Genomic DNA, 26,137 nt, shown 5'->3' with positions numbered 1-26,137 from the left:
ACGTGTGCTGCGAGGGTCCACGTGTCCACGCCGCAGACATGCACACCAGACACGTGCCAGACACACACGCCATAGACACGCATGCCAGACACGCACGCCACACATACATAGCGCACACACAGTCGCACACGTGGACTCGGGAAAGGGGCCCTGGCCGCGGGGGTCCTGACCAGCACAGCCCTCGGTCAGCCTCGTGCGGCCCGCTGGGGCCCTCCACGTCCGCGTTAGAGCATGGGCCGTGGGGAGGTGGGCGAGCCCCATTGAGGACTGAAACGCAGACACGGCTGCCACTGTCGGGGGCTCAGGGAAAAGCCCATCTGGTTCATTCCTCGCCCCTAAACAACAGCGAACATGAAAGCCCACTCGGGTGAAGGCTCGGGAGCACGCGGACAGGGAGACCCCCCGTGAGCGGGAAGGTCTGCTCTTCTCGGCCTTCAGCTGGCGCCAAAGCTCCCAGTGGAGCTTCGCTCGGGCCTCTGAGCGTCTCTGGCGAGACCCCCAACACGCCACGGCGGGAGGATGCGGCTGTGCCGGGCCTGCACACCCTGCTCAGATGTGAGGCCACCAGCTACCGTCACCCGCCGCTCCCACCGCCCCTGACGAGACGCCGTCTGGAAGTGTCCTGACGGCGGTGACACAGCCTCTCGCCCGGCGAGACTGCCCGAGTCGCCAGGGCCGGCGGAACAAACAGCACCAGGGGAAAGTTCACGGAGGCTCCGAGCTGGAGCGGAGGGGCGTGGTGAGCCGCCGGTGCCCTGCGTCCCTCCGTCCCTCTCGGTGGCACCCAGGGGAGGCCATAGCGCCGTGTGCACCACCCGCGACCCCATCCGAGGCCCTCGGCTGCCAGTGCCACGGCCGAAGACGGCGGGCGTGACACAGCCCCAGAGGGACTCACCGAGCGCCCGCGACAGGGTGACGGGCGCCATTCCTCCAGCTCCAGCCCCGCCCGAGGGTGCTGGCAGTGGGGACGACCGTGGGCCGCGCGGCCCAGGCACGGAGCATCTCCCGGCCGCCCTTCCCGCCCCTGCAGGCTGCAGCTTACAGGCGCTTTTCACCGAGTTCGTTTAAAATCATACTCCAGTTTCCTCAAAATCTTCAAAGCCCAAAGAGGCTGGGACACGGGGCAAGGTCAGGGACGGGGCCGGCCTGGGAGCCGAGCACCCTCCCTCCCTCCCTGGGACACACAGCGGTGTCTCTGCAGGCACATCCGTGGTGCCACGCGGGGACCCGCATGCAAACACACCCGCGTGGGCGAGGGAGCTCACACGTGTCCTTTGTGGGGGTCCTTGGGAGTTGCCGGAGGTTCGTTCACGAGAAGCAGGGCCCCAGGTGAGTGATGGACACCCCGGTGCCCGTGGTGGGGACAGGGTCCCCGAGGGCAGTGTGTGCGCTGGGCCCGCACCGCCAGACCGCACGCGGACCTGGGCAGGTCACGGGGTCTACGCCCCGGGGCTTCGCCTGCGTGAGGGGAGAGGGCCTCGTGGAGGTCTGTGCAGCCGCGGGGTCGAGCGGGATCCCCAGGGCAGAGCATGGAGCTCCCCGCGGAGGGGGCTCCGGGCCGTAAGGACCCCTGGGTGGGGGGCCCTCCGCAGCAGCTTCACAGACGACTGAGCGAGGGACACGGGGCTGTGACGACCCAGGGCTCTGCAGGGGCCTGGTGGGCGGGGTTCCCGGGGTGGGGGCCCCTGTGCGGGGAGCCTGAGGGTCCCACACCCCAGGACTCGCGAGATCCGGACGCGAGCGGATGGACGGTGCAGCACACGCGAAGCGGCCACAGCACGGCTGCCCTGGCCCCCGCGAGCGGTGTCCCAGCTCCTCCGAGGGCAGTGAGGGGCCCAGACGCCGCCACGAGCTGCCCAGAACACGTGCCACCGCGCCGTGAAGACTTGTCCTGACAGGACCCGGAAAACACCCGCGTCTCAGAGGGACCGAAGCCAGCGCCGTGACGAGACGGCTCCGGGACGCTCGCCGGCCACCCAGGCCCTGGCCTCCGCTTCCGCCGTGTGGCAGGACAGCGACGACCTGGCATCCCCTGGGAGGACCGAACGAGGTCGCCCCGGCTCCGAGAACGAGCCGCTCACGCCGGGTGACCGTCAGCTTCCGATTCGCTGATCCGACACCTGGGCCTGAGCACATACTGGTGTCACTGTGCCGGATGCCAGGGACAGACTCGGGGGCCCTGACCTCCCAGGTCACAGTCCAGCCCATGGCCGAATGGTCACGAGAGAAAGCGATGATGTTAAGCCTTTCATGGGATCGGAGGGGGTTGGTCAGGGTGGCCTCCGAGGGGGTGACAGGTGACGCTGCAGATCTGAAGGCTGGGGAGCCAGGACAGGTGACAGGGAGCCTGGCAGGGAGCAGAGGGACTGTCCACGTCGCCCCGGCTGCCCGCTGCCGACTTCGCGCCTTGAATCCTCGTCTGGCTGCCTCCCAGCATGCTGGTCCGACGTGGACAGCGAGGCCACCGTCTGGCTGGGGACACTGGTCAGGCTGTGGCTCCTGCGGCGTGTGAGGGCCCCACGGGCTCCGTGTACATCCAGGGACGCGGCCACCGCTGCCGGGGCTGCGAGCTCTGGCTTCCGTGGGACTGGCCCAGGGGCGAGAGGCTTCACAGTGCGCGTTGGGGCGTCCGTGGGCCGGGCTCCGGGGTGGTGTCCCCTGTGCCACTCCTGCGGCCCTGGGCTCCTTCTCTGCTGCCTCGGACCGCTGACCTGAGCTGTGCGGTCGGAGGGAACGTGGCCGAACAGGCTCATTCCAGGGCCTGGACCCCGGGTTAAGAGCTTCAGGAAGATGTTTCCGCCCTGCGTTCTGCAGACCGACCTGAGCTCAGCTCTCGGCCGCGAGCATGTCACGGAGGCTGGCGCCTGCGTGCCTGGCCCTCCCCCGGCCGGCCGCATGGTGCTGCCACATTCTTCGTTTTGAAAGTGCCGTCTCTGCCCGACAGGCAATTGCAGTCCCCATGGTGACAAACGAAGGTGCTACCCCCCGACCTCGGGTGACGTCTGAATGACGGGGCTGGCCAGGAACATCCCCGGGGGGGGTGGCTGGCGGGTTCCGCGTTCGCCCCCACGAGGCAAGGCAGGGCCTGCCGCCAGACCTGCTCTTCTCGCCCTCCATTTATTTCTGGACTTATGTAGGGTCCGCGTCAGACAGGACGGGAAAGCCCCACCGGCGGCGGCAAACACCGCCACCTCCGGGAACCTTGTCCTGCAGTAACGTCCCGTTAGGTGAGTTTAAAAGGCGGAGCCGCAGGCATCTACGAACGGCATTTTCCCTGAGCCAAGAATAAATGGCGATGCCAAGTGAACTACCCGGAGACGGGCCCGATGACGCGCGAAGGCTTCCTGGTTTGCGACCCTGGGAAGGCGAGAATCAGCGCAGAACCTCGCTGGGCGAGATGACGGGGACCGGGGTGACATAGCAGGGGCCGCAGGCCCATCCGCGACGCCGACCGACAGAGGCGCCACTCGGTGACAGTGTCCTCTGAGCTCAGCAACGCAGGGCGGGGGCCCCGAGCACGGGAGGGACGTGGGCCAGCCGGTCTTCCCTCGGCTGGACGAGGAGCTGCGGGAAAGGGTCTCGTACGGCGTGTAAGCACCGGCATGGCGGTGCCTTCACCCAAACGTGACCTCGCTTATGCTCCGGGACAGCGCTGTGCAACTCGAGTGACCTTGAGCGTTCGGCTTGCTGACCTTGAGTTTATACACAGCTACGACCCTCGCGGAGCGATCCACAGGAGCCCACAGCCACGAGGCCCATGACTGGCAAGGAACAGGAAAATGGACCCCGCGGTCACAGGCCCACACGTGGGGTTGGCCGACAAACCACCTAATTCCCTTCGAGTGGCTTCTCGCTTGGGCCTCTCTCTGTTCACTGGGCAGGCTGGAGCACACAGGAGGCTGACTGTGGGCCGTGGCCCTCGCAGGCCTGGGGTGCCCCTCCCGACTGAGACCCACGCAGTCACAGCCGCACCCCAGTTCCTGAGTCGCTCCCATTGGGAGCCCCACCAGACCTTCTGCTCCCCTCGGCCCAGCACCTTCTCTCCAGCAGGAAAGAAACGCCGGTGTGTGTGAATTAGGAGACTCTTCCTCCAGATCACGAGGGGCTGCTGGATTCTGGATGCCGCGCTGGGCTTGCAGGAGGCCCGCCGCCGGACCGGGCGCTCGCCTCAGCCTGCCGGCTCCACGCCCGCTCAGCGGTTCACACAGTCGAGCAGGAAACAAGCAGACCAGAGCACGGGCCGCACGAAACGGACACACACATGCCCATGGAAGAGGTCTGCAGGCTGCCCCCACGGCTGCGGCCATCAGCAAGCCGCGTGCTCAGCTCGTGGGAGGAGAGTGTCCCAGAGGGAGCCGTGTCTCAGGGGAGGCCGCCCACCAGCGGTGGGGACACTGGCCCATCGCAGACCCGTGGACCCTGATCGCCCGGGGTGGGTCCCGGCTCTGCTGCCTGCTGGCCCTGCGGCTTTGGGCCGGCTGCCTGAACCTCTGCGTCTCGGTGCGTAGTCCATGACGTGGCGATGATGAATAGTAGCCACACGAAGTGGCCAGGGCAGGGGGCGGCGTGCAGGGGTGAACATGAGTGCGGCACTGACTGGGCTGGGCACATCAGCTTGTCCTGTGCCAGACTGCAGGTGCGCCCAGCCTCCCCGCCTGCAGATGGGCCTGGAGAAGGCTGCACGGCCAGCGGAAGGGAGCTGGGCCCCGGGCCAGGCCCCAGTCCGAGGACGCCACGGCTGGAAGGCCCAGGCCTGCAGCCCAGCCCAAGTGCCACGCCAAACCCATGTGAGGACTGACCACGCCTTTAGCACGGAGATCCTGTGCCCGGCAGAGCCCCGGGGCGGCAGCAAGTTCACGGTCCCCTAAACGCAAACGCTCGGTCACAGAATGACCTGACGCAGGAAGCTTTGCCACGCCACCTAAAAACATCTGAACGGTCCACTGCTGGTCGAGAGAGGTCAGCGTGGTGCCTGTACCAGGCAGGCACAGCCCCACCAAGGAGACTCGAAACCGAGCCCTGTGCAGAGTCAGTGTGCACAGGGACACGCGCCCCGCCGGGCACCGACGCCTGCCGGCACCCCGTCCCCAGCTGCCGGACCTGGGGCCGGTCCGTGCAGAGCAGGGTCAGCCCAGAGAGCCTGGCGTTCCAGAGTGAAGCCTTCGGGCATGGGATGCCGGCTGGGAAAGCAGAGGTCACCCACCAGCCACGTAAGCATCCCACGGTGCCACTGTCCGCCACGCCGCCTGCCTCTCTGCTCCTGCCGAGCCCGGGCCCCGGGCCGTTTCTGCAGAGCCTCGGGCACTTCATGCTGCTGTGGAGCACATTTTGCAAAATAAGTTGAATAGGATTCTGGGGGCAGAAACCCATCCATACACATAATAATGCAAATGTCTCATTTCTCAAGCCTTCATCTGATGGGGGAAATTGCAGAGTGGGAATCACTCGGAGAGAAAAGACCTGTCATTCCCAAATTCTGTCAAAAGAAAGGCCAAGACTACAAAGGCTTAAGAAAAACCTCTCTGCACCTTTGAAGGGACAATCGGAACAAAGCAGCGCCTGCCTGAGTGTGTACACAAAGGGCGCGGCGGCGGGTTATCTGGGGACCGTAATTAGCGGTAGCGGGCAAAGCCGCGCACCAGGCACAAAGCCACCGAGGAGGAGAAATGGGTTCATTAGGGCGTGCGGGGAGGGCCGAGGGCCAATTACTCTCCGGGCTGGATAAAACACAAGGAGACACAGTGAAAAGGGCCGCCCCACCGGGGAGGGACCGGTCCCCAGCTCGGAGGCCACCGCGGAACCCGGCAAGCGAAGCAGAAACACGGGCACAGGCCCCGGCCACCGCGGAGGGCGTGACACGCGCTCAGGAGTGTGCGGCCAGGGAGGGCGCTGTCACCGAGCCGCGACTGAGGTAAACATGGGCACAGAAGAGAGAAGCCGAGGGGCACAAGGCCCCGGGGTGGGGGGGCGACAGGTGGCTCCGAGTGGCTCTATTCCTCCCTCTGGATTTCCTAACCGAGCGCGCGTGCCTTTTGCGACAGGAAAGACCAACACGAGCTACGTTTGAAATAAGTACAAACCTACCCTGAACGTGCCTGAAACCGGGAAACATCCCGGGAGCACGTGTGGGGGCTTGCGAGAAAGTTCCCAGCCGTCCGGCGGCTCCCGAGGCCGGGCGAGGAACGGGCGCATGGGAAGGAAGGCGCCACGGCCGCTCCGCGTGTTCTCCGCGTCCGGAGAAGCAGGTGACCTTGTAGGAGCCGCCGCCCCGGCGGGAACAAACCTCCTCTGTGCCCCGCCCACGGCCCGGCCTGTGTGCATCCGAGAGAGGGGACGTGGGGCGGATCCCGGTGGGGAACAGGAACCCCGCCCCCTGAGGACGAGGCCCCGGCAAATCTGTCCTGTCTGTCCCGTCCCTAACGAGCCCGTCCGCAGCCCACTCGCTGTAACTGTCCTGTCTGTCACACGCGGCCGCCGGTCCCAGGCACTGGGTCACCATCCCGACGGGCTTTTCGTGACGCTGGGTGATGCTCACATTTGACTAAGGGACGCTGGGCACACGCACACATGCGTGCACACGCACACACACACGCGTGTCCCCAGGGAGAGACGCTTCCCCGCAGTGAACCCTAAGCCACTCTGGCTTCTGCGGGGCGGCCGCTCACTCCGACCTTTCCCTGGAGACCCGCTGTCCCCGTCTCCTCCCGACACCCTGACAACTGCCTCGCTGCCGCCCACGCCTTCCGTGCAGCTGCGTTAGGCTGACTGCCGGGCTCTGTGACATCCGTAAGTGACCTGAACAGCTCCGTGCTAAGCATTGTTTACAAGCCACATTGAGTAATTTTCCCATTTTGCAAGATATTGTCTCAAAGTAAAAAAAGATAAGGATACATTTTAACTAAGAACAGTGAAAGTAATTCCCGACGCTCTCCTCCGTCCATGATGGTCCGAGGTCGGGTGAGGGGGGCTGTGGTCCTCGCGCCTCCTCCGACAAGATGGCAGCCGTCCCCAGCATCGAGCAGCCCCTGGCCGGTGGCTCCCAACTGAGCCTTAAAGGACACAAGTTTGCAGGGGGCGTGCTCCGAAGGCGAGGTACCACTCAGCCCCAACACGGGGGGCAGGGGCGGCTGCACCCTCAGAAGACGCCTCACCGAGAGACCACGGCACACTCGCTGCCTTCGTTCACGCTGCTCCCACAAACGTCAGCTCGAAGTCAGGAGAGTCGTGAAAACGAGAACGGGAAGGAAGCGCGTGAATTCACGGAGCACCTTCTGTCCCCACGTGGGTTTCCGGGGCAACCTCAACGCTCTCGCAGGAGGCGGGACTCTCAGACGTGCAATGCTGCAGGCAAACAGCCCTGACTCCCGGGGTGCGGGTCGTGGCTCCAAGCCCCTCCCCGAGCCAGGTGCTGTGTGTGAGGTGAACAGAACGATAACCAGGAACCCCAAACTTCATGGGGTCCTGCGGCTGATGACTCACCCCGGAATTAAGCCTCAGGAGTTCCCACAAAGTCAGTGGTGCCTTCGAAGTGCAGGGACCCCGCTCGCGGCCCTGTGCAGAGCCACCCCGCGGGGTCCCCGGGCCCCCCTGGGCCCTTCGGCTCCGTGTCCCCATGGCCCGGAAGCCGAGCGGGACGCCCATCACGGTGTCCTCAGGGAGGGCTGAGGACGCGCAGCCGTCTCCCGCGAGAAACTGTCACCCTCTCCCTGATTTTCTTCTTGCTTGAAAGACAGTGAATCATCCCCACCTGTCATCACCGTCATGGCCACTTCGTCGACATCCACGATGGTCCACGTTCGCCTCCCGCTTCCCGCGTGCGCCTGGGCGCTGCTCGGCCCCGGAGGGGTCACGGGCGGCGGCACCGAGGTCGAGCGGCTCCCGCTCGGCGCAGCTCTTCCCCGTCCGTGGCTCGGTTCGGCGTATTGATTAGTTTTTATCGAGCACCTGCGGTTCCCTGCTGGGTGCTGCACGACTGTTACCCGTCTGGCATTGTGGGGGACCGAGGTACCCCCCGCCTTCGCAGGAGGACATGGCAGGCAGTAAAGGCCGAGCCCAGGGTCCAGGTCTGTCTCGTCCCGCGTGGATGAAAAAATAGCTCCAGATGGACCACTCGGGACGGGGAAGTCCCCGGGTTTGGGGGTGCGACGGGCCAAACGAGCAGGGCCTGGAGCTGGGGGCAGCGGGTGGCCCCGGCCGGCGGGAAGGTCCTGGGGGCCAGGGTCTGCCCGGCTGGCAGATGGGACGGTCCGGGGCGACAAAGCAGAGTGGGAGGGCTCTCGGAGCGAGGGGCGCAGGCTGCACAAAGGTTCGGAGACAGCAAAGCACAAGGGACACTCTGGGGCTGCGAGGGCCCCCGCCAGGGACACAAAAGGTATTCACGCTCTCCACGCTGCAGCCACCACCTAATTAAGCCAAAGGGCAGGGCCGGAGGGGGCCCGGCGGCCGGGCCGCGGTGGGGGCGGGGTGGCCTAAGCAGCTGCTTCTGCGTTTTCTGAGGCGGCGCCTCATTCAGGGCCCAATTACTCCATCAAAAGCGGCTGAGTGGCGGCCGCACGGTGCCGGATGCTGAGGGCTCCCTGACAGGCCTCGCAGCCGCCAGCTGTCCATTTCCGCGCCGCCTCAGCTCTCTCCGCGGCAGGGCCCTGAGCTCCCAGGCCGGCGAGAGTTTCTAAAGGTCTGTCATCCGCCGCCACCAAGAGGGGACGGGCGCTGAGCTCGGAGAGGAAGCCACCGCTTTCAGGGCCCCCGGCTGAGCCCGTCAAGGGGCTCGTGCAGTGTTTCGGGGGGTGGGGTGTGCAAGGTGAGCTGTGGGGCAGAGGGTCCCAGGACCACTGGGCACTGGGGACTGTCCCAGGGACAAGCGCCACTGACGGCTGGCGGAGGATTCGACATTTGCAGACCTGAGCTGGGCCCGGATCTCCCAGGGTCCTTGTTCTCCCCGGACGGGCTGCGGAGGGAGTGGGGGCGGGGAGGGCGCTGTGGGTCGTGAGCCCGCTTCGTTTGCGGCGCCCCTGCCAGGCGCCGGTTCCGGCCGCAGACAAACCTGCGCCACTTCCGCCCACTCGCGAACCTCGGCTTCCGGGGAAAGTGTGCACTTCGCGGGCTGATGAAACGTGCAACCCACGGACTTTCTTCACTGGTGGTGGTTCTGCTGAAACCTCACTGTCTTTACAGAAAAATGAAAATAATAGCTACTTACCTATAGAACAAATCTAATTTTTAAAAAATAATTAGAGAATTTAAGTTTAGCCACTTATCGACACTAACATCCTGTGCATGTTAATCACCCCAGACTTTATCGTATAAACTTTCAGCGGCTTCGTGGTCAAACCTCATAAAGTCAGTCCACGTTTGAACCTTGCTTCGTGTCCACGTCCCTCAAACGCCACGCGGGACCTCTGCCCTTACTCCCGGACACACTCACTTGTGACTCTTCCTTTTCCTGCACTGTGCACAGACACACACACACACACACACACACTTAGACACCTAAGTTTGCCGTTGCATTATTTTTCACATTCAAAAACCTAGAGGGAATATTTTTTCCCAACTGTCACCTTCCCAACGGGTCATTTCTCTGAATTCTTTGTGCTTGCCGATAGAGAAGCGGCCTACCCGACCCCCTCCTTCACTACGGGCAGTGCTGGGCCCCAGCGGACTCCGCGTTTAGCGGCCATGTTGAAGGACGCTTAATTAAGGGGGAGGAGGAAGCCCTATTGTGTAGCTTTTCTAATGTAACAAAAAAGTGGCGACTGTTACAGTTTTGAACGAACGCGGGTTAGAGCACAGACTTGGCTCTGCACAGGCAGAGCAGGCAGGTGGGGAAAAGCCCCGCCCGGCCTCGAAGCTCCGTGTTTTCCCTGCGCACTGGCCGCCCTCTCTGATCTGCGCCAGCCTTTTCCAAGCGCGTCTCCTGCCTCGGGGACCCGAGCCTCAGCTCCACCAAGCATCCTGTGTCCACCCCGGGAAACATGTGCTTCAGGCTCCCGGCTTCGCCCGGTCTTGTCCCCACGCCCCTGCCCCATGCTCTCGCTCCGAGCCCTCTGCTCACCTCTTCCGGGAAGCCCGCCCTGACCACCCCCGGCTCCTGGGGGCCACAGGGCTGCCTGTGACAGAGCGAGTGTTTACACACTTGACACAGTGTAAACTCAAAAGGGAAACAAAGCTCTTTGCTGTCCTCACTGTTTACAAACGCGATTCTATCATTAGAAAAAATAAGCTTTGTGGAAAGAGATTCAAGTTCAGCCACCTGGCCTTCCCAAGGCTCCCTCCAGTGATCCGCAGGGACACGGACACAGATACTCGCCAGGTCCCCAGCAACCGGCCCTGGGGCCCCGTGGTCGCCAGCAGGTCCTCAGCGGACCTGGGCACCCAGGGGCGCTGCCAGCCAGGGCTGCGGAGGGGCGCGGCGGTAGCGGCGGGGGTGGAGAGGCCCTTGAGAGAGGTGGTGGCCAGGGCGGTCCCGGCGCTGGGCGGGGGGTCGGCTCTGCACGGGGCTCCCCGCCCCTCGGCGCTCACGCGGGGTTCTGCTCGCGCGACCTTACGTGGCCCTGGTTGGCCTCTGGAAACTGGGTGCCCCTGGGTCTGTCACAGCTGTGGCCTGCAGAGGACGCGGCTCCGGTGCCGACGCCCCGCGCGCAGCCGGCGTCCCCCTGGGGGCAGGGCGAGGAGAGCCGGGGCAGGGCGAGGCCAGCCGCTCGGAACCCCAGGCCCGCGTGCTGCGCCTGTAGCAACTTGTGCCCGCCCTCCGTGTCCTGCTGCCGCCTCGGCTCCTCCACGTGCCGAGCGCCGCCGTGTCCGGTCACACCCGCCTGCGCCCTCGGGCCGCACCCACTGCGCCCACCCGGCCTCCATCCCCAGAAGTCCCGGCCGAGCCCTCCGCGCGACACGGCGACACCTCCCAGGGCAGGGGGTCCCTCCCGCGACGTTGGCACCCTGTCGCCCGTCACCGCAGGGCGCACTGCGAAGACCTTACTGACCCCTGGTCCTGGAGATGGGAGATGGCCCGCGTGTCCCCGGGAGCGCACCCTACGCCTAAGCGGGCATGGACGACGTGGCCCCTCACCCGGCCGCACGGAGACCAGCGTGTGGCCCGAGCGGAGTGGACGCACTCGGGACCGGGGAAGGGCGCGCAGGAGCCGGGACCCGCGATTCCGGGGCCGCCAGTGCCCACTGGCGATCCCGAGCACCGCGGCCGCCCACGCCCCTCACCCTCACCCAGGAAGGAGGCGACCTTGTCTGACCTCCAGCGGCCCAGAGGGCAGCATGCAGCTCTCTCCCTCCCGTTTCGTGGGTAGGAAAGGGGGGTGCAGAGGCTGCTCGGCCCAAGCTGCAGCCGGACATGGGAGGGCGGGAGGTCTCCTGAGCCTCCACGCTGGGGAAGGCAGCAGCCCAGAGAAGGGACAGTGAGCAGGAGCAACGACGAGCTGGGGGGGCGGGCACGAGGGTGAGAGGTAGGACGCCCCTGCTCCTCCGCGGTCCCCTCCAGCAGATGGAGAATTCCCCCCCATACCCCAGGAAGTACGCACTTGTCCTGGGCAGAAGCTCTAGGGCTTGGAGGGACCCACCTGTGCTGACGGCGGGTCCTGGTCACTCTGTCCCTGCAGCCACAGCCCCGCATGTCCTGCCCAGTGCCAGGCCCGCAGACGTCCACACGCGTCATGGCCCGGCCCCGGCCAGGCAGGCCCGCTCCGTCTGTCCGCATGGAGACGTGGACGCGGGTGACCCGCTCATCTCCCGCCTGAATGTCCTCCCCAGCCCTGCCCATCACAGGTCCACCTCGGTGTGTGCACATGGCCTCCCCAGCCACCGCTGGCGTGGGCCCCTGCACCCCGCAGCATCACACCGGTCACCCCGTGATCCCTGGGGGACTGGCCATGCTCGGCCTCATTCCACACAGTTTTAAGGCCCACTCCTCATCCACAGGAAGCTGTAAACTGAGCAGACAGCCATGCCGACTCTGCCTGAGTCCACCATGGTGCCACACCCCAGGATGGCGAAGGTGGAGGCCGGGCAGCAGGTCGGGACGCAGGGGTGGGGGTGGGGGTTGGTGACCTGGCCAGTGACCTCACCCTGCACCTGGGTGTCTGAATGCCACAGATGGCCCTCCTTCAGGTCTGCCACCATGGGCCGTGGGACTGGGACTTACCCAGTGCTCACTGTCCCCAGCTGTGAAACGGATGCCAACAGCACCCCCCTCGCCTGGCATGGCCGGTGTCGCCTTTCAAAGCACCTGCATGGGCATCGCCAGGTGGGCGCTGGTGACCGGTGACGAAGAGGAGCTGAGGGGAAGGGCCCTAAGAGCCTCCCACGTGTGCGGGGTGTCAACGAGGGCCCCTCGTGCTTCCGAAGAAGGGGGCAGGACTCCGAGGGTGGCACGGGCGAGGCCGATGAGACTGTTTCCCGCGCGGAAGCAGAGCGGGGCGGGCGCCCTCCGCAGCCGCCACCCGTGCCGCCCGCACTGGGACCTGCGCGAGGACAGTGTTTTCCGCTGGAGCCCGAGCCACCTGCCCCCCGTGGCTGTGACAGAACAAAATGAGAGGACCTGGGAGAGCCGCAGAGACCAAGCTGACGCCCTCCAGTCCCCTGTTACCCTCCGGTGAGAAGCAGCTTCCCGTCATCCCCAAGAAACAGTCACTAGGTGAGATCCAGGTCTGCCAAGGACGGAAGGGAGACAGAGTGACACAGTTGTGGGGAGCAGCCAACTCCGGGCCCCCCGGTCTCGGCTGAGACGCCCCAACCCACTGCTCTCCAGATGCTCGGAGTGGCTCGTTCTTCTTAATTAAGTCTGATCTAATTATTACGGCCCGAGCGAGGGGAGCGGCTTCTGTACCGGGGCGGGCGATGCTCAGGCTCGCGCTCAGGCTCGTCTTCGCCAGCCCTCGCCGACTTCCGCCTCCCCCAGAGATCTATTTCCAGGCCCCGCGAGCTATTTCTGAGGAAGCGTGGAAACCAGAGAGCAGCCTCGCTGTCGCCGCTTTGGGAAAGTACACGTTTGAAAATTTAAGACGTACGAGGAAGACGCGCTCCGAGCTCACGCCTCCCGGAAAAGCGTTCGGCCTCCGAGCCGAAGGCGCCTGGAAGAGTCGGCAGAGCGTGCGGGGGAGGCCGCCGCCCTCGTGCTGACCGCTGGGGACCGGCCGCGCCGACCCACCGGGCCCTGGTTAGGGGGGGACACGTGCGCGCGCTCTGTCACTCAGGCCGTCACATGGCCACCTCGAGAAGCTTGGTGCGAGGCGCCCGCTGTCCCCTCCCGCCAGTTTAACGTGTGACGTCCAGGCCTCCTTGCGGGTCACAGAGCACAGCGGGACCACGACGCGGCCTCCCCCGCCGCAGACATGGGCACTCGCAGGCCCAGATCCGTGTTTGAGAGAGTCTGGAGAATTCCGCCCCAGACACCGTGCGTCAGCGACTCCTGCAGAGGCAACGGGAGCCGTGACTCGGGGACAGCTTCCCGCCTTTCAGGGGCGCCCTCCGCTGCTGACGGACCGGGCCGCTTCCTGGACGTCCGCATGCAGGGCCGAGCCAGGCCACCTGGAGACCCGTCCCCGGAGAATCCGCCCGCGGGTGACGTGTGCCGTCTGACAGGTGACGTATGTCGTGGGCAGCTCGGCTCGCCTTGCCCGGAGGCGAGACGTCGGGGCTCACAGGTGCGTCCCCTGGTCTAGGAACACTCCGCGCCACACAGTCACACGCAAGCCGTCACCCTCTTGCTCCTCGCTACCGGGCTGTGACAGGCTGCCCTGTCACCCAGACATGTGCCTCCCTCCGGGGCTGGTTCCAAAGGCCTCCAGGCAACAAGGGGACCCGCCGGCTGCTGTGAACTAAACAGTCGCAATCCTGCGGGCCGGGCCCTCACGTGGGCGGGGACAGTGGGCCAGCAGGGCCTGAAACTGGCCGCTCCGAGGTGAGCAAAGCCTCGAACACACGGGCACAGGAGGGCCCAGGAAGGAGGGCCCACCGACCCCCGCACCTGACCTCTGCGGTTTCACCCCGCCAGCTGCCACGGACATGGGACAGCTAGGTGAACACCATGTGCACCAATACCGGCACCCTTCGGTGCCCGTGCATTCTCCTTAGCAACTGCACACACGTGTGAATGCACACGCACATGCGCACACACATGCGTGACCCTGAGCAACACGGTTTGAGCTGCGCGGGTCCACTCACAGGCAGATCTTTCCCATAAGTACCGTGAATGTATTTTCCCTTCCTCATGATTTTCTTACTAACGCTTTCTTTTCTCTAGCTGGCTGTACTGTGAGAACACAACGCATATAACACACAAAATAGGTGTTCACTGACCGTTTATGTTACGGGCAAGACTTCTGATCAACAGTTGCCTGTTGGTAGCTAAGTTTTGGAAAGTCCAAAGGTGTAGGTGGATTTTTGTCAGCACAGAACGAAAATTGCAATTCCTTGTTGTCCAAGGGTCCACTGCACATATTGTACGTACACAGGTGCACACACACATATATATTTATAAATGACATGCCAATATGGAGGAAAAAAGAATGAAAGCAAAGAAATGGACTTTTTAGATAATAAAGTGTAAATGTAATCCAAATATATTGTTTTTTATATTTAGAAGGAACAAATAACTTTTACTAAAATAATGGGGAAAATTTGGTGAAAGGAGTTTATTAAAAATGACTTTTAAATGGATTTCAATTATTCTAAAAGTTAATATACCCAATTCTTTCAAATTTGAGCAAATTAAACTTTGATAGATTATCCAGTGACATCTCTGACATCTCGTTAAGTGTCGATGTGTGAGTCTATCGAGAGACTTGATTTCCCAACAGGTACAGAAAACGAAGCTCTCACACACACGCAAGCCAAGAAAGCCTTAAAATGCTGGCTGTCTATGAAATAGCTCTACGTTGAGGAAGAAAAAAATGTTTTCTCAGGTTTGCATTAGAATCTAGTTGTGTAAAATGCAGCTGACCCTGGACAAGGCAGGGAAATCCCACCTCTCCCTACACGGCCGAAAATCCACATGTAACTCTGCTCCCCCAAAACGTAACAGTCACCCCTGGGCATCCACAGGGGATGGGCTCCGGGACCCTGCACACCCCTCACACCTGAGTCCACTCACATTGCACACGGCCCGCCCCCACCCCTGCGGTTCCCAGTCGCCACCTGTGGGTGCTGGACTGCAGGTGTGAAGCCTGGGGGTGTGGGGGCTGAGCGCAGTCGCTGGACAAGGACCCCACGTGCAGGCGGCCCGCACAGCGCACAGCCGCCGCCTGCTGCTCGCTGCTCTGACCCAGGTTTAAGGAAGGCACACCGGCCACCCCGGAACTGGGCCCAGGGGGACCGCGGGACTTCAGGGGTGGGCGTGAGTGCGAGGACGCGGACCCCGCTGCTCAGAGGGTCAGAGGGTGGGCGATGGGAGGGTCTCCCCCGGAATACTGCGCCCCGCAGCCGCCGCGCCGCTTCACGGGGACACGTGCGTCCACCTTCCGACTCTGGAAAGAAAGACGGGACATGCACCCCGAGGCCCCCGCCGCCCCCGCCGGAGTCAGCCCCACGCTGCCCGTGTCTCCTCCCCGCCACCCCCCAAGGCCTGGCCCGCCCTCCCGCACGCGGACACGCAGCTCGTTGCTGCGTCGGCAACGCCACACCCTGGTGGGAGCACCCCTATCGCGACGTGCGGACGAGCCCCTCATCCCTGGGTCGGCCTCGACCCTAACACGCGCGACCTTCGCCCTTTCAGAACCGCCGCTCGCCGCTCCGCGGGCCGAGTGTTCCCCGACGTCCCCCGAAGCGGGCAGGACGCGGGCGGCTCCTTCCCGCGACGCCCCGCTCGGGCCAGAGCGGCCAGGTGCAGCTCAGCGATTTAAAAACGACAGCCCTGGGACAACACGCCACCGGCCCTGAAGCTGTGTCAGGTTTGCAACATTTAAAGCAACTTTTCGGAGATTCTTAGACGTGCAGGGGGTCTCAGTGGCAGTGACGGAAAACCCACACGCGACGGGCACGTGGGTAAATCAACAGCTGCTTCGTTTCCAAAGGGAAACGCGCTGAGTTTGCGGTCACGGCCGCCCGCGGTCGCGGTCAGCGTGGGTTCCAGCCGCCTGGGTCGCTCAGACGCCGGGGCTCCGCAGGAAGCGAGCAGCCCGGGGTTTGCACCTGCAGGTGGCAAACTCGGGGAACTGCGGCTGTGGGGGGCCGGGTGGCGTCGTTTCTGGCCTTTCCTATCAGCGACTTGAGTGTCCTTGGAGAATGGCATCCACGGGGGCCTGGGGGACCGCTGAAGTTTGGGGTGTCAAGAGCTGTAAGTGGATCTTCGACTGTGTGGCGGGGCGCTGGCACCGTCCGGCATTGCTCGAGGGTCACTGTACACTTTTGTGAGTCCTGCATACCTCACTGGGCTAAATCTAGAGCTAAAAGCCCTGCAGTCCCCACCCTACTCCGCGGACCCTGCTCCACTAAGGACAAAGCAGGACGGAGGGCAGGGCGGCTCAGCACCAGCCTTTCTCTCCCGGGGGTGGTCGGCTTGGGCGGGGCGAGCCTCCTGTTTAACTAAAGTGGCTGCCTAAGGGTATTTTGAGGTGATTTCAAAACCAAGCCCACCAGAAAACCTTTACAGTAATTTCCTTTCTGAAATTTCCTAGATCGTATTTTTAAAGGAAAAGTTTTTTTCTGTTTTTTTTTTTTCCTCTTCCATTTTTATTAATCTGGATTAAAGAAGAGCACACATCCCATTTATTGTCTGGATTACAGATTCTGATTAAACAAACCAGAGCTCATTATAAAATCAATATCAAGTTCACCACTGTGCCCCGGGGACGGACAGCAGAAAGGTCACTCCAAGAAATTCAAACAGTTTTCCTGCTGGAAGGGCATGATTTTAATTACAGATACTATTAATTAGAGCTGTCACCGGGAAGACGGTTTTTTTTCCTGTTAATTATCACAAACTCAGGTCTAAGTATGTGTTTTCAAACTGTATTTTTGTCAAAATCAGTCATCATGCGAGCCCAACCTTTCCGTTCGATCAATATTTTATGGTTGAAATTCAAAGTGTATCAGAGGATGCCACGCTCTCTAAAACCTGCCCGTGTGTGATCTGCCTCTCACACACGGAAGAGAACGGGTGTGATAATTTATTTATGTCCTGGCACAGATGTGGCCCCCAGGACCGAGCATCCTATGCTGACGGTCCCACTCAATAGAATTTCTGGGTAAATTCTCACTAGTTTAAGTGACATTTTTTTCCAGGCTGCTTCTTCAAACGCGAGTTTGCGTTTGCTTTGAGGAGAAGCTGCACGCGGGGTCTGAAATGCCATCTCACACACGTTTGAAGCTGCCATTTCTTTGTGAGAAAAAGATCGCGCTGACCAGGCTGTGACCTCCCCCAGGACACTGGAGCTTTTCCGCATTCAAAGGCAGGACCGAGGGTTTTGAAATGGGGAACAAAGCTGCGTCCTGGTCCCCTTTAAGCACTGGGGCTTTATAAACTCATCCCCGCTCCTCGCGTGGGGCAGGGGCAGGGGCAGGGGCAGGGTAGCTGGGGGCGCTTCCCGCGAAGAGCCTGAGAACGCCCCGCCCCTCGTAACTCTGGCGATAGAACAGAAACAGCGACTTACGCACGACCGGAAAGCGTGACGTAGTGGGTACAAGACGGTCCACAATCACGTGCCTGGAGAGAGCAGCGTCTCCTCCAATGGGGAAAAATCTTTCATAAATACATCCTGATTAAGCTTGCAAATGAAGCAAAATGATGAGGTAAATCATTTTACTTTCCCAAGTGAGAAAATATGCTTGGAGCCAAGCGATACTTTCTGTCAAGGGAAATCGGGCGCCCTGACTGGACTGCGCCGTGGGCTCGCGGTGCCGTTCAATCCGAAGCCGGTTTCACTGCAGGACACGACTAAACTGCTGCAGAGCTGCAGTTTTTATGTCCGACTGGTCTTAACCTGCCTCTGCCCATGCCCATCGGTGTCTGTCATGCTCCTGTGTCACCGGCACGCAGCTGCCACCATTGTTCCCATGGCGACGTCTTCATTGTACTTCCCACTTGCGACATTAGATTCCACTTTATCCGAATAAAAGCAGAAGGCAGCAACGGATCGGGTCAAAGCATCTGGTCTTATGAGACCCCAAGGAAGTTGGTGGCTTAAGGGACATCTTCAAACACCTACACAACCAATACATCTTGCAACTCTGGCATTTCCCATTAGTAGTTGCCAAACTAAGAAAGATAACAGGTGATTCATAATTCATGCCTTGTACTTTTTCTGTGGTTCTAATTAACAACCCCCTTTCACAGCTAACACGAGACTCTCCAAGAACAGCACATGGATACAGGGCCGCGAACGCTAACGAGAAGTTTCAAGTTGTCATCATACAGTGACCCGAACCAGGAATAAATGAACAAGCGCCGGGAGCGAGGGCAGTACCGGCGAGCCGGGTGATCAGAACAGCACGTAAGGGAGGGGTCGCTTTACCTGGTAGGCGGCGGTGGCATCTGGGCCGGGGTCCCCTAGTCCCGACAGCTTCTCCTTCAGCCGGTAGCGAGAGCTGTGACGCAGGCAGTAGATGGCTCCGGAGGCCAGGAGGACCCCCACGATGGCGGCGATGGAGACCAGGGTGAGCACGGCGAACTTCGTGGAGTCTTCCTGCGCTGCCCGATGAGGCAGAAGCTTGATTTTGCTTTTCTGCAGAACAGGAGAGAGGAGCCTGTGAGGACCTAACGAATCCCAAGTCCTAAAACTGCCTCTTTTAAACGCAGTGAAAAGGCGCCGCCGGACAGCGCAGGACACCGCGCTGAAACCACGGCCTTCTGGAACTGACCCTTCGAGCCAAGAACTTACTTCAGAATAGCGCACTAAAGCCCCAGCGTTCTCCAGAGAGAGTTAGGGGCTCACTTTTTTTTCCTTAATGGCGGCCATTTTCCAAACTTAACAATATATGCAGTGTTTGGCGGCGACGGGAGGAAAACGACGCGTCTGTCCCTTCTTTTAAACAGGTAGCAGGAAACAAGAGCAGCTTATCCAGAGCGGGCATCGCAGACTGGGGGGCATGGAAGGTCGGGGCGCGGTGCAGGAAGTCTTCGGGGTCTGGCCTTAGGGACACTGGGGCGGCGCTGCGGGGGTCCGGGTCCTGGAACCCCCAAGGCGGCCTCCTTGGCGCCACCCTGCAGTTCCTCCGGGACGGCAGGACACTGGGGACACGGTGGCCCGTCGCCATCACCCTCATCACCTCAGGGGGGTCCTCTCCGTGCGTTTCACTGGTCCTACCTAGGCCAGCGGGCCTGGCGCTCGCGTCGGCGGCCGGGCGCGAGGACGAGAAGGCGCAGGGAGCACGGAGGACAGAGGGGACGCGGCACCCCGCGCCGCCCGCGTCCCGCGTCCCGGGCGCACGGTGAGAACAATTAGCCAACTCCCGTCCACCCAATTTCGCGCGGCAACAAAACGGATTTTGCTCGCGAACGCGCGGCCGGCCTGTGCGTTATCGCGCTGCGCGGTGATTTCCTGCGCCGCACGCAGCTCCCAGCTCCGCGCTTCCTGCGTCCCGAGTGTACCCGGGGCCTCGGCGTCGGGCCGGGCGTTTTTATCTTGTAATCATAAAGGCCACCAAAGCAATTATCGCCGGTCTTGACTGGAAAAGCTGGTCATTAATTAGCCTCCTTTTGCCTTCGGTGCGCGGATTAGCTGGTGCCCGGGCTGAGTTAATGGAAACGCGGGTTAAATGAGAAAAGACGCCGGATTTTCTTGCCTGGATGCGCGACCAGGACGGCGCGAGGCTCCCAACGGCGAGAGGCGGCGGAGGGAAGGAGGAGGGGGAGGGGAGGGGCGCGGGGGAGGGAGGGAGCGGAGCGGGGAGCGGGAAGGTGGGGAAGCGGGGAGCGGGGGGGGAAGCGGGGAGGAGGGGCGGGGGCGCCGAGAGGGGCGGGGCCGGCCGGGCGGGGAGGGGCGCGCGGGCCGGGGAGGGCGGGGGCGCGCGGAGCGGCCGGGCCTGTGTGGCGGTCCGGGGCTGTCCGCTGTCGCCTCGGCCTGGAGAGAGCGCGGGAGACCGCCTCCCCGTGCCCGCCCCTCCCTCCCGGCCACACAGGCGCTTCTAGAAAGAAGTCACACGGGGCCCCACCCCAGAGGCAGCCGGCGCTCCCGCCCCGCGCGGGCCGGAGCCAAAACCACAAATGACCGGAGGGACCCACCGGCGTGCGAGGCCCCTTGTCCTGCTCCTCCGCCCAGCGCCGCGCTGGGGGTCGATCCCGACCGGCGGGGGCGGTGAACGCGGAGCGCCCCCCGCCCCCCAGCTGGCCCGCGCCCTGCCGCGCCGCCAGAGCCCAGTGGGACCGCGCAGCCTCGGCGGACCGAGCCGGACAACGAAGGGGGCGGTGCGGCCCAGTGAGGGGGCGTCCCGTGCTCGCGCCCCGGGCCCGCCCGCGGGGTCAGCACTGAGACCCCACAGCGCCCAGGCGCAGGGGACTGGAGGTCCCCGCGCCCCCACCTCGGGGTCCCGCCCGGGCGTCGGGAGGTCCCTGCGCGCCCACGTGGTTGGCTACTCCTGGAACCGGACTTCCCGAACCGTCCTGCCCAGCGACGTGGGCGCACACGCACGCGGTGACACCCTGGCTCGGAAGGAACGCGCCGTGCCGGGGTGTGTGGTGGCCGCATCATCGCGCACCAGACTGACGGTCGCACGCGCGTGACAACCCGGCCCCACGGGCCGCGGACGCGGGCATGTCGCCGTACGGGGCCGCCGCTGGCCCGCCGTGTAAGGGACGCCAATGCGGCCCGGTAGTCACCCAGCTGTGTGCGAAGCCAGGAATGCTCAGGAGCCCCATGGAGGGGGCCGGTCCGGGTCTGAGGTACCAGGAGAGACCCCGGGCCGCGCGCTCGCCGGAGCCTGCGCCGAAGCCCTTCCCGGGAGGCCGGGACCGAGCAACGCCCCTGAGCCCGCTGGGTCCTGGCGGGGCGGAACCGACGCTCGCAGTGACCCGCCATGCGCTCGGCGCGCGCGGGAGCGGAACCGGGCCTGCCGCCTTCCCCTCGCGCGCACTTGGAATTTACTCAAAGGTCAAAGAAAAATGTCAAGGAGAGAGACTGGCAAAGCACCAGGCCCCCCTGCCGGGCCCGCTCCCACTCCCCTCCCCCTCTGCTCCGCCCCCTGTCCTCCCCCGCTCCCCACTTGCTCCCCTCCCGCCGCGCTGACCAGCCCCGCCGGTCTCGATGGAGGGGAAGGAGGAGGACCGGACCCTGTACCCATGAGTCCCGTTATCTAGGGTCTCCCTCATCTAGGGTCTCCCCCATCTCCGCTGCCTGGGCTCGAGCCGTGCCCACAGGGAAAGGATGGCAGTGGTCCCCGGGCTGGGTTACCTCCCGCCGCCCACTTCCTGCAGCCAGGGGAGTGGGTGGTGAGGCTGGAGATGGGGACCCTGGTCTCTGAGCCTGAGTCCTGGGCCCCCAGGGCAGTCGGTGAGGGTGGGCAATGCTGGGGTGAGGAGAGGGGGCGGGGATCTGCCCTGGGGGGAAGGTCAGCACGGGACAGAGGGACCCGCCGAGTTGGACCAGTCTGACCTGGAGGTGGACCATCCTAGGGCGGGACTGGGAGCTCTCTGTCCCCCAGGGCTGGCCTGCTGACACCTCAGCTGGAGCCCAAAGGTCACCCCTGCGGTCCGCCAGCGGTTCCAGCACCCTGACTATGCTGCGCCCAGGGTCGAGGATGGAGAAAAAAACTGTTAGCTGCGAGTCAGGTCTTAAGAATCCCGGAAGAAACAAAAATTTAGAGAAATTCTTTTAAACAAATGATAGTGAGTCTCCTCCTTGACGTAGTGACTGATTTTTAAAAACCTGATGATTATTTTATTTTCTTTCTTTTTGTGGAGTTAAAAAAATGTTCAAACACCTAATATTTAGGGGCTTTAAGAGAAAGAAATGAGCCCGCTATGACCTCACGAGTGAGTCTGAGCCCCAGTCCTGCCTGGGGTGAGTGGGTGGCCTGCCCCCCTAGTGTCTCTGCTCCTGAGCTGAGCTACTTGATCTACAGGTCCCTTCCTGAGCTCTGTCCTGGGGTTGGGGCCTGCCGAGCCCCCAAGACTAATTAGAGGCATCGCCTCAGTCTTGACTTGAAATTGAAAGAAAATAATGTTTAAATATTTATGACTTTGACATTTACAGTCAGGCGTCTTTTAAAAGTGGACCACCTCCTTCTGTACAGTGGCAGCTCGCCTCCCTGGGAGTCTGGGGCAGGAAGGAGGGTCAGGGGGACGAAGCAGTCCCCGGAGAGAAGCACAGGGAACACGAGGTGTCTGAGCATCCAGCTGGTAGGAGACACACAGACAAGCACTTAATGCTAAGTTTTCAGATGCAGGAGAAGTATGATTTTTAAAAGAATCAGGATTAATTGAGTCAACTTTAGATCAGGTTAGATGTATCTCGAGAGTAAATTGAAGTACCATGTTGCTTACTTCATCCGCTGGCCATTATTTCCAGCTGCAGCTTCTTGAATTTAGAATAGAAAGTATTGCGAAAGCTGAGATTAGAATTAAATATGTAGCCACAGAGACAATTTGTGGACTTGCTCTTAGAAGAGTCTGCAGATATTGTCCTGACCTATTTAAACTATTTCGACCTGTGCTCGTAAGTGAAGGTGCATGGGCTCCCCTTACATTACCTTTTGAGCCATTTAGGGCAAACTATCTTCGAAAAATTATTTTTAGCTGTCCACGTGGAGAGCTTAAAAGAAGAGACCAAAAAAAAAATCCTGTACCCAGATTTGTTTGCGAGAACTGAGGCGGCCACACAAATAGAAACTTTATGATAACAAATATTTGTTGACAGGTAGCAAAATGTAGCATTTCCCCAGCGCTGTGCAGTGTGACCAGTTAACAAGGGGATTCGGTCTCTAAGTAACTGACTTCAATTTAAAATGCACTTGTACCAAAAAACTTATGGATACAGGTATTCAATTTTATTAACATTAAACTTCTGATATCATCGATGTGTACCATGTCTAAGAAATCTGGTTTGCAAACCGAGCCTCATTCTGTGACCGTCTGCACTTCGAGTTATGACGGCAAAGCCAGTTTTCCCCTGTAAAATTTAGAAATTAGTTTTAGAGGCTGCTAATGAGTTGCTATAAACCAAAGTCTGTCTTTTGGTTTCCCAGATGAGTCATCTTAGAATTATTTGGAAATTTCATGCTAAATTTATTAAAATGTATTTACTAAAATATAGTAACTACCACTTTAAAGCTGATCAAAGTTTTAAACACTTATCAGGCCACGGGAATGACCAACTTAAAAATATGAGACGGGGTGTCTTAAAATATTTTAAAAGTATTTTTTAAAGCTGTTAAGTGAACTATTTTTAATTTGGAATTCGCCACAGAATTCTAATAAATGAGAGAAGTCAGGCGGAAATAATCATGTATTAATTCTCTGCATTACAAAATCTTTTCAGAAGCTATTATCAGAGCAGGAGGCACTGAGGTCTGAATTCAGGGTGGGAGCAGCCTTTGTGTGACTGAAAGCTATTGTCCTCTGTGCAGATGAAATTGTACTTGCAAATCTGCCATTCAAGTAGTCAAAAAAAAAAAAAAAAAAAAAAAAAAAAAAAAAAAAAAAAAAAAAAAAAAAAAAAAAAAAAAAGCTTATATGGGCAAAAGAAAAGAGTCTCCGAGGAATAATTATTCTTAAATATACACTTTGATGAAAATAGGTGGGCATACACTGTTTTAAAATAGGCCATTTGTTGAGATCTTTTTCAGGCATTGGCATAAAAGTAATATATAAATGGTAATAAATCGTCTATGTGCCATGTTCGAGCACTCCGAGAACATCAGTTTTGGGGAAATACTCTGTTTTAAGATGTCAGGGAAGATGTATAATGTTTGCGTTTAAAGAGAGAATAACACCCTCGTGTGAACCAGTTTCTAGTGCCGCTTGACAGGCCGCTGCAGAGAGCAGCGCGGCGGGGAGAAGCGGCCCGAGGCGCGGGCCGGAGCAGGCCCGCCCGCCGCCTGCAGCCCGGCGGCCGCGTTTCCGCGCACTCGGCCTGGACACCGCGCGCCGGCCCGGCCGCATTTTTGGCGTCACATTCGGTCCGAGGCCTGCAGACAGGGGCTCGGCCCGGCTCCCCCGCCAGGCGTTTCCTAGACGTCGCCCGGGTGGCGGGGAAGGCGAGCTCCCGCCGCACCCGGCCCTGCCCGGGACTGGGGTTCGCGCCGCGTCCTCCGGGGGCGCAGAAGGCCCGTCCCAAAGGCTCCCGGCTTCGCCGGCTGGGACCGCCGGGCCCTGTTTGGCCCATACCTTGTGCCCCACTAGGCCTGGGCGTCCTCCCCGAGCCTCCGGTTCCGCCCCGGGCTTATTTACAAGAGCCCACCGAGGTCGGAAAGATCAGACCTCGGCGCAGGGCACAAAAGGTCAGAGGGGTCCCTGAGAGCTGAGGGTATTCGCAGCAGAGGAGTCTCGAGGCGCCCGGCCCTCTTTCCTGAGAGGACAATGCGTGGCCAGCCGTCCTCCACACACAGCCGGCCTGCTACGGGGCGCAGACCCATGTCCCCCGCAGTCCCCGGAAGCTGCAGGGGCGCACGCTGCCCATTTCTCTGCTGCCCTACCCACCATGGCCACCCACTCTGGGAGCCGAGTGGGGCGCACTGGGCTGGGTGGGGGGCATTTCCTCCCGTGTGGCACACACACCTCCACCTCCGAGCACTTTGGCTCCCGTCTAAATCGGGGACGCGCTGTGCCCTTGACCCCAGGCGGGCAGGTTCCCTGGGTAGAGCAGGGATGGCTAGGACTTGGCTCAGCAGCTGGCACCCTAGCCAGAGGGCCCGCGGGGGAGGGGCTGGGAGACCTGGGACAGCACGGCCCGGCGGGACAGGGTGGTCCGTGCCCTGGTGGTGGTGTTGGGGGGGGCTCCTCCCGCCCTCCGGGTGTGCTCGTGGCAGTGAGTGGGCACCGGCGGCTGTGACAGAGAACCTCCAGCCTTCCAGTGTGGAGCGGGACTAGCTCACAGCACTGACGACAAAAAAAAAAAAAAAAAAAAAAAAAGGTGGAGAGTGGTTCCGGTCTGAAAGGCACTTGCTGAGGTTTCAACCCTAATCATTAGTCCCCATCACTGAATGGAGCAAGGCTTCCCTCCAACACCCTAGAAGAAGGCGCATAGAACCAATAATAAGGTAGTTACTGAAGGGAGGCAGGAAAGGAAGCCTCTCCTCGCTCACACAGCCCCTGGGCTGCAGCCTGGGAGCTGAGCGTATTGGCCTCACCGGGGGTGGGGCGGGGAGAGCACGGGGTCCAGCTCTGGGGGGAGGGAAGTAGCCTCCTGTCATGTTTCTCCATATGGGGTGTGAGGGAAAGGCTGCAGAGACCCCAGCACCTCAGCCCCTCCTCCCCTCCTGCCTCATCCCAGAAAGTGTGTCCCTGGGACGCCCATGTGTTATGCCTGTACTGCCCCGGACTCCTTTTGTTAGAAGGGCGAAGAGCGCCCCAAAATGGTCTGGGAGGAGAATGCCGCCAGGCTGCTCCTCTCCACCCCGCTGCTCACCCCGTCCTCCTCCTCTTTCCCACGTCCATCCCCCCTGCATGCGCCCTCCCTTTAGGGTCTGAAGTGCCCCGAGCGGCTAGGGATGGGCGGGAGCACAGAAGAGAGCCCCAGGAGAGGTCGGAGAGGCGTCTCCGCGGGGCGCCCGGCAGGAGCTGCCACCACGCTGTGATGCCCGCCCCAGACCCCCACGAGGGACGGCCTCAGACGCAGACCTGCCCCTCCCCAGCCGGAGCCACTGACAGACGCCCTGCTGCGAGTCACGGGCCCCGGACCCGGCTCTCTGACGCGGGGTCGCTCACCCGACCCTACACCCGCCCGCACGCCCTCCACCGCCCCGGGCTCCCGGGCTGCGCCCCGCCACCTGCCTACGCGCCTGGCGATGCCTCTGTGGGTCCCTCCTCCCTCCCTCCCTCCCGTCCCCCCACCGCAGCCCCTCTCCTTTCTCCGACAGCCCACCAGCGCCCGCACCCGTCCCGGGCGCCCCAGGTTACCTGCAGCGGGGCCGGTGCGGGGCGCCCAAGCCGGAGGAGGTGGGGGCGTGCTCCGGGCCGAGCGGCCTCCGGGCGCGGTGGCCGCGGGCGGCAGCGGCGCCATCACCCCGGCCGGCCCTTTCTCTGCGCCGGAGACACAACGAG

The 26,137-nt window shown here is 61.7% G+C and overlaps 1 protein-coding gene across 1 annotated transcript in view; it reads right to left on the bottom strand.

The window, feature by feature from the left end:
- The window catches only part of PTPRN2 (protein tyrosine phosphatase receptor type N2), a 433,745-nt gene that overhangs the window by 55,964 nt on the left and 351,644 nt on the right, over positions 1-26,137 (bottom strand). Inside the window, exon 13 of the mRNA XM_039836793.1 lies at positions 18,456-18,665. Coding sequence (XP_039692727.1) covers positions 18,456-18,665 — 210 coding nt within the window. The remainder of the gene's footprint in view (positions 1-18,455; positions 18,666-26,137) is intronic.

The sequence above is a fragment of the Pteropus medius genome, unplaced genomic scaffold, assembly GCF_902729225.1.
Source record: "Pteropus medius unplaced genomic scaffold, Ma_sr-lr_union100, whole genome shotgun sequence".
Taxonomy (NCBI): Eukaryota; Metazoa; Chordata; class Mammalia; order Chiroptera; family Pteropodidae; genus Pteropus; species Pteropus medius.
The sequence above is the reverse complement of the archived record's forward strand: the minus strand, read 5'-3'. Positions and strand labels throughout refer to the sequence as shown.